The sequence below is a fragment of the Nematolebias whitei genome, chromosome 3 (genome assembly GCF_014905685.2).
Source record: "Nematolebias whitei isolate Nwh7 chromosome 3, NemWhi1, whole genome shotgun sequence".
Lineage (NCBI taxonomy): Eukaryota > Metazoa > Chordata > Actinopteri > Cyprinodontiformes > Rivulidae > Nematolebias > Nematolebias whitei.
In genome coordinates, this window is record NC_056500.1 from 9,641,872 (window position 1) to 9,652,928 (window position 11,057).

Here is an 11,057-nt window from a genome sequence, read left to right on the forward strand (position 1 = left end):
GCAAATATTCAAAAAGTGAGCTGGAGCAAACTTTTAGCTTCTAATTCAGGCGAAAGATTCACAAAAACCTTTTACAGGAAGAATTTTCTGGTCTGCGGGGACGAAAACTATGAAAGCAGATTAGACTGGAGCTTTCTGCGTGTTGTAATATAATGTTACGGTTTTCTTTTTATTACTTTGCATTGCTGTGCATTCATTCATTAACGTTTCTAAAACAGCCAAGAAAGATAAATAGCTGGCATCAGTCAGTTGATTAGTCACCACCATTTGTCCGTTCTCAGAAAAAGAGAACAAAGTAAAGTTTCTTTCGCTAATGATCCATCGTTAGGCTGATGGTCCTTCTTGAGCATGTGAGCAGCTGGTTTTGGTTGTCAGCAGCAAACTGGTTGATCCACTCTGAGAAGGTGCTATTTATAAGACTGAGCTGAATACAGCACCTCAGACTGAGGAAGTCTTTCGGATGAAAGCCAAAACGTTTCTACATTTTTTTGTTGTTTTGCTTTGTTTTGTTTTTTGAATGTCCAGAGGACCAGATTTATCTTTTTTTAGATTTTTCTACCTGGATTATTGAGCATGCATCAGGTTACTTTCATATCTCTGGATGTTTTTACATTATTAAATACATCGTCATGGTTATTTTCTAAGTGTTTCTGTCCTGATTGACTATTTTTTTCATACAGCAAATAAGACTGGAGGTAATTTATTTAACTTTCAAAATATAAACAAAAAGAATTGCTTACCGTATTTTTTGGACTATAAGGTGCACTTAAAAAAAGAGAGTTGGGGGTTCGAATCCACCAGCAGTCACATGCCGAAGTGTCCATGAGCAAGACACTGAACCCCTCATTGCCTCCAATGTGTGTCGGTGTTTGAATGTGATAAAGCTCTGATTAGTCTCTTTAGAATGATTTGTTCAATTAGCTTTGTAGAGATCTAGTAGAGCTGTGTGAATGGGTAAATGAGGACACAGATTGTTGTGTAAAGTGCTTTGAGTATCTTGAAATAAGATAGAAAAGTGCTATATAAATGCAGTCCATTTACCATTTAAAATCCTTTAATTTTCTCTAAAATCGACAGTGAGCCTTATAATCCGGTGCGACTTGTGTATTAATTCTGGTTGTGCTCTCAAACCGATTTTGTGTGGTGCATGACGCTCAAAAAAAAAAAAGGCAGGAAATGTTCCTGTGGTGGTTTTGTTTTGCTTAATGTGCCTTATAATCTGGTGCGCCTTATAGTCTGAAAAATACGATACTTTAATTGCTTAATTGCTTGATTTTCTTTAAATATATATATATATATATATATATATATATATATATATACAATGCACAGTACCCCTTACTTAATTGTCCTATGCACAGTCAAGCAGTTTTAGGCTTTAATATTTCAATTAGTTTTACAGATATTGAGCTAACAACAATAAAAACTGATCAACGTTGGAAGCCAAACCAATCCAAGATGGCTACCGCAGCTAACTGACCATAACCACAAGAATGGCTCTAACTCAATCACTTCTTGGGCTATAATTTAACGTGGTAGTAGCTAAGAGTCATCCCCAACACATAAGTGTGAGACTGTTTGTCAAGTTTAATGTGAAACAAATAAAGTGTCAGACTTCTACAACTCCATGGAATGAAACAGTTTTAAGCACTCTGCATTTTTTGCCTCCATTATTTTAAAATTAAAACGAAATTTTTCAGGCAGTTTTCTTTGTCGCAAAGCAAATGATTAGACTTCAATAAAACTTTATCACAAACTCTAGTTCAAGATTAAGAAAAAACTTTGTACATTATAGTGGAAAATTATATACTTAATAAAAACTAATAAACAGTTTTATACCAAATTTCTAAAAGTGTATTTATTTATTTATTATTTTATTTACTATTTATTTTTCTACCTGACTGTCAAGTTAAAGATTTCACCCAAGAAATAAGTATTTGTTTTTACTTAGACTAGACTGACATTTGTATAATTATTTATGGAAACTAGAATTATGTGTAATGTCTTACCTTCTTGCTGCAGAACGACAGCCACGTGCATTAATTGTAACTTGCAGACAGCTGAGTCCACAGACCCACAATCTGCACATCAGTAATTTCCTGTTGAGTCCAATCAGGTCTGTGAGGCTGGATGAAGACAGAAACAGCTGGCCTGCACACATGGTAGCTTGTTCTGCTCTGAGCCTGTTTACAGGAGCCCAGATGGGACATTTGGAGCACCCCGCACACTGAGCCCAGCCCTGCTCTCCTCCTGCATGTACGACTACAGGCCTGAGGAGCACTATGGGCCAAAACAACAAAAGTGAAACTATTTTAATAATTCACAATATTCAGATTCGGTGCTTTTTCTGTACTTAAATATTACAGCCTTTAATTTCACAAAGACCGTGCACTCAGCATAAAACTAGAGAAATTGTATTTCCTGCGAAAATGCAGCGTGAATGCTTAATGCTGAAGAACATGCTGAAAAACAGCTGAAATTAGCTAAAACAAACGCTGAATTTTAGCTGAAAAGGAAGAACAAGCCTAAATTAGTAGTAGAAAGCAGAAATAATACATTTTAGCTGAATTAGGTTTAAATAATCAGAAATGAGCACAGAAATTATGAAATTAGTTTTAAAAAGCTGAAATTAGCAACAAGGAAAAAAAATAGCTGAAAAGTAGCTGAAAAGGCAGAATAAAGCTTAAACTACCAAAATCAAGTGGAAAGAGCTGAAATGAGTAAAAAAAAATGTGGAATTAGCTGAAAAAACTAAAAAATAGCATAAAACAGCTAAATAGTATCTGAAATAACTGAAACTAGCAGAAATGAGCTGAAAGGAGAAAAACACTGAAATTAGCAGAAATAAGTTAATTAGGCTGAACGTAGCAGAAGTGAGTGCAAAAAAATGTGGAATTAGCTGAAAAGGCCAAAATGAGCATAAAAACAGCTGAAAAGTAGCTAAAAAAGCAGAAAGAAGTTTAAAATACCAGAAGGAAGTGGAGAGAGCACATTTTTGGTGAATTAGGATGAAAAAAGTTGAAATGAGTGCCAAAAAATAGGAAATAACTGAAAAACTAAAATTGGTATAAAACAGCTAAATTGTAGTTGAAATAGCAGAAAACGCTGAAACTTGTATAAATAAGCTGAAAGGAGCATAACAGGCTGAAATTAACAGAAAGAAGTTGGAAAAAGCACGAAAATGTTGTAGTTAGCAGAAAAAATATAAAAGGATCACAAAACAGCTGAAAAACAGCTGAAAGTAGCTGAATTTTTTTTTATTTGATCAAGGAAGCTGAAAGAAGCTGAACCGAACAAAATGTGAAAGGAGCAGTAAAAGGTTGTAAACAGATCTAAAGATTTGAAGGATGTAAAATGAGCTGAATTCATTTTCTATGAGGAAAAAAAATGGCAGAAAAGGCTAAATATTTCAAAAAGCTAAAGGTGCACCAATACCAAAAGTCATAGCACCCTTCTCCTGAACGAGCTGAATGTCATGATTTGTTGAAATAGCACAAAAATTGCAATGAGAAAGACGTAAAAACGTGCAGAAGAAAAATGGATCACAATAGTGTGAATGCTTCATAAACGATAAATTGCCCCCAAAAATGTTGAGCTTTAACCTGAATATTGGGCAGTTTATGTTAAAGGAGACATTTGACGTTAAATAAAACTTGCAGTGCAGGACAGAATAATCCAAAGATCTCTTTTTAAATATTATATGCAAAATGGGGTGTCATCATCATCATTTACTTTATTTCAGACACAATATAAGATCCATATAGAAAACGTAAAAAACAACAAAAACAGAATTAAAAAGTTTTCTATAGAGTCTCAAAAGCCAATAAGTCCATAAAGTAGAAAAGTATGTCTTGTCTTTTCTCTTTTCAGAGTTTTCCAAAATGTTCTCAATAAAACTCGAGGTCCGACTGATCTCTGCCGTTGATTTCATCTCTACAGTGGAGCTCATGTCATCAGGAAGTCTTTGTGGCTTCTTCTTTCTGGTTGTTGTTCTGTAGGAGCTGTCGGAGGAGCGCCACTCTCCACCGCTGCTGTCGGTTAACGGGCCCGGCGAGGAAAAGCTGTTCCGCAGTCGGAGTGCTGAAGTGGAGCTGACGATCGAGAAGGAGAGGGTCAAGAAGATGCTCTCCGAAGGGTAATGACGAGTTTTTACTTTCAGGGGAGGCACGGTTCAGCCAGAGCGGAAAATGTTTATGTGTAAATTATTAAAATGCAAAAAGTTCATTTGTTACCGCGTTTAAAATATTAATATCTGCATGTTTTCTTGTTGTTCTTTTAAAAAGAACAAAAAAGGTTAGTGTTGCAGTTTGTTTGTCAGGCACACAAGTTATTCCAGAGGAAAACTAATGGTTTTCTTTGATACAAAAAGTTTTTCTGATTAACTTCATTCTCATTACAGGAGCCAACATAAAGGCAACATTCGTTCTTGCGTAATTTGACTTGTAGAAAATGCAAACTGAACAAAAATAACAACTAGAAACCATCATATTTGTACACAGACACATAAAGCTGATGCGTATGGGAGAGAAAATGCTGGCGTTTTTGTCCAACCTTGAAAATAAAGTAATGTTTTATCTCGTGTACATAATGAATACCACATAACTCGATGTCTGTCAAATCGACTGAGCTGCCGCCTTTTTCATGTTGGCTAACGTTGATTAGCTCTGGAGGACATCTTGAAGTGGATTCTAGATGCACCTCCACTGCTAAAGTTCAAAATGTTTCATCAGAATCCAGTTAGTGGTTCATTCAAAGCAGACAAACAGGATTACGTCTGAAGGTTTTTGCCAAAATAACTCGCACAACAAGCAACATTTGGAGTTTCTTTCATGTTTGATTCTCAGCTACAACCACACCAGTTTGTTGCTGCACATCCTTTAAATTCACTCAGGTTTAGCTCATTTTGTTGGGGGTTGTTCAGGCAGTTGTGGCTTAAAACAATAAAAGTAAAATCGTGTACCGGTATATTTATATTGCTTCGCATGCAAGTGACTGTTTTAGCATTTACTCATAACCACACTTTAATCCTCAAAGCATAACATTAGATGCATTTATTTTATTCAGAACACTTTGACTTCCACTTTATGTTGCGACCCAGGATTTGAGCAGTCCAGGATAAGCCACTGATTTGGGCCCATAAATGTGTAAAATGCATAAAATTGAACAAATATCCTTTCATGTTTCACACTTTTTTCTGTTCACGCTGACTTTAAAGCTGCTGCTGCCAATTAAAACTGCAAATGAGCTCCACTCAACCCTTACTGTGGACATCTAGGGCAATATATGTAGCACCAACCCCTTGACCAAGATTTGCTCCAGCACATTTAAAAAAAAATCTCCTCTTACGTTAAATTATCTGACCACTTAGATTTGGTGTTTTTAGTCAAAAGTCAAAACATAAATTGGGTCGAGTCAAATCACTTCATGTGACCTAAAAGCCCTTAAGGAAATAAGATCTGTGCTGCATACAGATCCCCGTGAGACTTGTGAATGAAAAAACTTGTGACACAGGGACAGAAGTGCATGAGCAGAACTATTTCAGATAAAATGAGAGTACAGTGGCAGAACGTTGGATTAAAGCATCAGATTGAATACAAGTACAAAATGGACAGATGATATATGCACTGCAGCAGCAAGACCGGACAGATCTGAAATAATGGGAGTTTGACTGAAACCACTGAAAATCAAGACAAATGATCTCACCCATAGAAGCGTTGGCTCTGGTTTTTGACTCTGAACTGGTCTTAAGAACAATTTACTTTCATTTCTAGAAATGCGCCACTCGAGGTGGTTGCATGTTGGAGTGTTATATTCAATCTGAGATTTTGCTTTTGGAAACTTTAATTCCTGTTTTTCTGGATGTAAATCACTTTTTTCGGATGATTCCCCCCCAGTATCAGATGCTATGCAGCTGGAAGGACTTTCACTGAAACTTTTTTTACATTTGGACATTTGTTATGATGTGTAACCATAACAACAATATGTTTTTTTACAACTGGGAGCAGCTGATTAACATCTCAAAAGCTCAAATAATACCTCAACTACAGCCCCAAATCTGAAATGAGTTGGAAAAGGAGGCTCAGTGGATGCATTCCCGTCTACGTGATGGCTGTGCTCGAGTGCCTGACCACTGAGATCCTAAGATCACCTAAGGAGATCCTGGAACTGGCAAGAAAAGTGTTTCGTGACAGCAGAAGGACTGGGATCGTCCTCCGGCACCTGCAGCCGACTGTACACAGTGACGAGGAGCTTGGCAGGCTGCTGGGAGGAGTGGCCATCGCTCTGGGAGTTCTGCCCAGCATTTGGGCGGTCCTGCAGCCCGAGTGAACCGAGAGGCCAGCAAAGTCTGGGTGGACGGATCGGACAGCATCTGCAGCTAGTTTCTTCGGATCCACTGTGGGACGGACCTTTACAAGAGATCCTTCCTGCCGACAGCCATCAGTATCTATAACAACTCTTAATGAAACTAGGATAACGAGTTACAACATTTAATTTACCTTTGGGGTTAATAAAGTATTAAATTGAATTTCATAATGCATAAAAAGCTGATTCCCTACAATTGAAAGCATCCAAACAAAATAAAAACAGCTGTTTGCCTTGAAACCACGCTACAGACGGACTCGTGCTTTGCAGCTTTTGCACAACTGATTGTGACAGTTGTGTAGCCTTGCAGCAAGAGCTTTCTCACTACGTATAGATTTTACATTTATGTGTCTCTGACCGAGACCACCCAGGGGCTTAACTGCTGCAAAGCACTTAATTTGAATCATGATGGACGTTATTGATCACTTATTGTGAAAACAGGAAGCAGAAAATCCCCCAATTGTTCTTTACAGCCGATTATCCCAACACGTGTGCTTTATGATTTTTATAAGCCTATGCAGACTCTTCTCCTCTGTTGCTATGGTGAATGGTTTTATGATCGCTAAGCTGTTAGTATAGTCGTCATGGCAAAGATTGCTTTCTCAACTCCATCCCCTCAGCCGAAGGCTCTCTGGTTTATTACATATTCCCACTGAATCCTGACCTTTATCGGCTCATGGGATCTTTTGCGCAGGAATAAAAAACATTACCCATCTTTTGTAGTTTTTTAATATGTGGCCTGGCGGTGTCGTTTTCAGCCGTTCAAGGTGTTTTTCGCTTATTGTTGCTCAGCATTATAAATTAAATAACTTCAAAACTAAACACAAACCTGTATTATAAAATAATTGCTCTAAAAACAATATTTTCAGTTACTGTTTCATGTTTTGTTGAACGCACAACAGCCCTACACAAAAACAGAAGCAAAATAAAGTTTGTTGTTATTTCTCCAGCACAGACTAATCAAAATCTACTGAAATAAGCTGACTTTTAATTTCTTAATCCCATTACATGCCCATAAACTTTAATAAGGCAGATGGTGGATAATAATAGAAATGTTTCACTCCATTACCTCATAATTCTGGGTTTTTTTTTCACCTACCAGGTGTCTTAAGTGACATGAACAGATAATTGTAATGACATGTTTGTGTTTTGCTGCGCTCCTGCTCAGGTCCATGTGTGAGATCAATCTGGAGGCTGAACTCTTCACGCTGCAGGACAGTAACGCCAAGCTGGTGGCGGCGCTGCAGGAGGCCAACAGCAGCGTGGAGCAGTGGCAGAAACAGCTGGCTGAGTACCAGGAGGAGACCGATCGCCTCAGAGATCAGGTGCCCGCATGTGAAAAACACAAACACACCCTCGCTGTTTCAAAGCAAACACTGACTGATGCTTAACCTGGCCACAGCTCACATTAAGGACCTGTACGCTTTAATGGAAATGTTGCATGAAAAGCTTTCTGAGCATCAGGAAATTAAAGATGAGCTCTATTAATCTTTTAATTGGACAAAAAAATACATTACTGGCTTGTAAAACAATAAAAAAAAAAGATTGTTTACAACAAATTTTGCCTGTAATCAAGTTCTCCGGTCGTCTCTTTAATGAGAAGCACCAAGCATCTGGGTTGTTTCCATGGTTACCTGTTTCTTAACATGATTTTAAATTAAATTCAAAGGTTTGATTCAAGATGTTGTTGTGTTGCATGGACAAAAGTCTTTTGTCCACATGAAGAAGTCAAGATTTGACTATGATTTAGAACAAAACCAGTGAACAAAATTAATTTTTTACTTTGACTTTCTACTTCAAATCAACATTTGCTGTAACCACATTTAACCCTTTAACACCTCCTGTTTTACGACAAAGGTTTGCTCGGATGTTGGCAGCCAGTGCGTTGTATTATTTTTTTTTTTCTTCATTCAACCTTTATTTATACAGGTTAGTTTCATTGAGTCACAAGGACCTGATTTAGACAAAACCACAGATAAGGTACACACAACAATAAACAGCCACAAAACAAAATAAAATCAAGCTACATTATGAAACAAGGTAAAATACTAGAAACAGGAACATGTCTGCATTTTACATTTATTCATTCAACCTTTATTTAGACAGATAAATCACATTGAGCCTCAAAGACTCATTTACAAGTGAGACCTGTTTAGACGGACAAAAAAGTAATGAAAGTGACACATGTATAGGATTTAGAGGCAAAGAAAATTCCTATCAAACTCTTTCTCCTTGACCGAGGAGAAAGAGCCTGATATTGAAAAAAACACTGCGCACATTTGCACATAGTGACGCAGACATTTTGCAGGGGAGGGGCAACAACAAGAATGGTGATCGTGTCAAGGACACTCCAAAGAGGCACTGTAGGAGTTCTGATAAGAATGGAACAAGCAGTCAGTTCCCTCCGGTGAGATCCGTAAACTCTCTCGTGCCGAGGTCGACCTGGAACAGCGCCAGAGAAAATCCGAGAGTCCTGAAATGATGACAGTTTTTATTCAGCCGAGTCCCTCTGATAGGTCTGCAGACTTCCTCGGTGGAAGGTGAAGGGAGGGGGCAGAGCATCTGATTTACACGGCCTCCAGACAAATTGAGATAAAGTGGCCAGTCAAGGCCAGCCAGGGAGCCAAATTCAGAAGTCGGCTGCCTGAAGCTTGTCTTCTCGTCGAGAAAATTTTATCAATTGCGTTGAGAGACCAACTGACCAGATCCATAGCAAAAATTTACGGTTCGGAAGATATGTAGAGAGAGGCTCTGAAGCAGTTTCACAGACAGGACAGAGCAGAGCAAAGCAAATCGGAGGAGGGAGAGGAGAAGGAAAGCGTCCGCCCTTGACAGGAGCAAGTGGTGAAGTCTGCATTGAATTTAACAATTGTTTAGAATCCCTTAGAGAGGTCAAAGTCGACAGTTTCAGATCTTTTTGCAAGGTGTTCCAGGTTACAGGAGCGGAGTAGGAGAAGGCCCTTTTACTGAGTTCAGTCCGCACTGAGGGGACACTGCAGGTAATAATGTCCTGAGAGCGCATCAGGAATGTTCTGACCTACATTACTTATGTAGATTGAAAAGAGAGTGAGTCCTAACATTGAGCCTTGTGGTACACCATTATTGACAGTTAAATAACTGGAAAAAGTACCATTGTGTTGAACACATTGCTTTCGGCCTGAGAGATAATTAGAAAACCAACCGTGAATGTGATCTGAGAAACCAATATTTATGGCATGAGATGTCATGGTCCACAGTATCAAAAGCTTATGCTTCAGCATCATTAAAAACCTTCAACGAAGCGGTCATTGTGCTGTATTGTTTCCTGAAGCCAGATTGATGGGAAGATAAGATATTAATAGAATCCAAATTCCCTTCCAAGCATCCTTTAGAACTTCTGGACTAAGGTTCCTTCACGTAATCCCAGATTGTCGCTTCAGGGTCGAGGCTTCCTCTTGTCACACGATAATCCACCGTCACCGTGACTCTGACTGTATGTTTGAAACATGCAGGCAGTCTGATTTAAAGCCATGTAAAGTACATTCAGCTTCAGTCTGACTTGGTTTCCCTGTCCTATATGACCACTCAGACAGAAACTCGTGAAGCAGATGTTCCTGTTTTTTTTTTGTACAGCGTGCGAGTATCGCAGTAAAACCTCCCTGTAGACTGCTTCAAACTGCAGATTCATTTGTCATCCAGCTCCCCTCCGTGGCATATTTCTGTTGACAGGCTCCCGTGATAATCGCAGGGCCCGAACGCAGACATTTCATCTTTAATTTAGAGAGAGGAAATTCTGCCCCTGGTCAGGCTTAACAAAGCATCTTTGGTGGGACACTTCTGCTTGTCTGGAGCAAAACGTTATCACAACTGACAGAAACTCGCCCTTCGTCGTCAGCCCAGCTCGGGGTTTCATCTGTTATGTCTGCGCAAGTCCAGGCGAAGGTTACCTCCCAATGCACGAACACACACACACACCGAGCTGCAGCAAAGTCAACCAGGTGGCAGGAAGTAGAACAGGCCTCCAGGGTTTGGCAGTGGGGTATTGAGAGGGACAGGAGTGTGTTTATTTTATTTTCCAGGACAGGACACCCTATGCTGCCCATCTTAACCCCCCCACCCTGTCCCAGTTAGAAGAAGGAGATAAATCACCACATAAAAGCTGGCTGCCCGGCCTTTTCTCTCTCTTCATTTTCAGCTTCTCCCATGTGTTCATCCAGCGGAGAGGCAGAACCAGGCTTTATTTTCTGGGCTAACTCTGACCTCTGTTCAGATTTATTTAGTTAACAACATAAAAGTTGTACAGTAGTCCCTTGTTACTTCGTGGTTTGTTTTTCACGGACTTCCTTTATCACGGTTTTTCAAAATAAGATTGGACATGACACACAATTGGCTGATTGAGGGATGAGACACACGATGGGCATGGAATTTTTATTTAAAATTATTTAGTACCTGCTGCACCTGTGTGCAACCCACAGCTGCAGGAGAAGCTTCTTCCTGCAGCGTGTCATATCTGCTCTGCAGCGGAGAGGTGGGCGTGGCCGAAAGAGCAGCCGGAGGCAGAGAGCTGAGTTCATGACATGCTGTGATCTTTTAGAGCGTTCTGAGTTTAGAAACATTGTTATAGAATATTGCAAGAGTGTGGGAAGGAGTTAAAATGCCTTTATATATCTATCTATATGTATGTATATGTATATGTGTGTGTATATATATATATA

The 11,057-nt window shown here is 39.1% G+C and overlaps 1 protein-coding gene across 2 annotated transcripts in view; it reads left to right on the forward strand.

Moving 5' to 3' along the window:
- LOC119430536 (homer protein homolog 3) overlaps window positions 1-11,057 on the forward strand; it is a 62,998-nt gene that overhangs the window by 43,330 nt on the left and 8,611 nt on the right. For both annotated transcript variants that reach the window (XM_037697959.1, XM_037697960.1), the window contains 2 exons: window positions 3,999-4,135; window positions 7,532-7,688. In XM_037697959.1, the coding sequence (XP_037553887.1) occupies window positions 3,999-4,135; window positions 7,532-7,688 (294 nt within the window). The remainder of the gene's footprint in view (window positions 1-3,998; window positions 4,136-7,531; window positions 7,689-11,057) is intronic.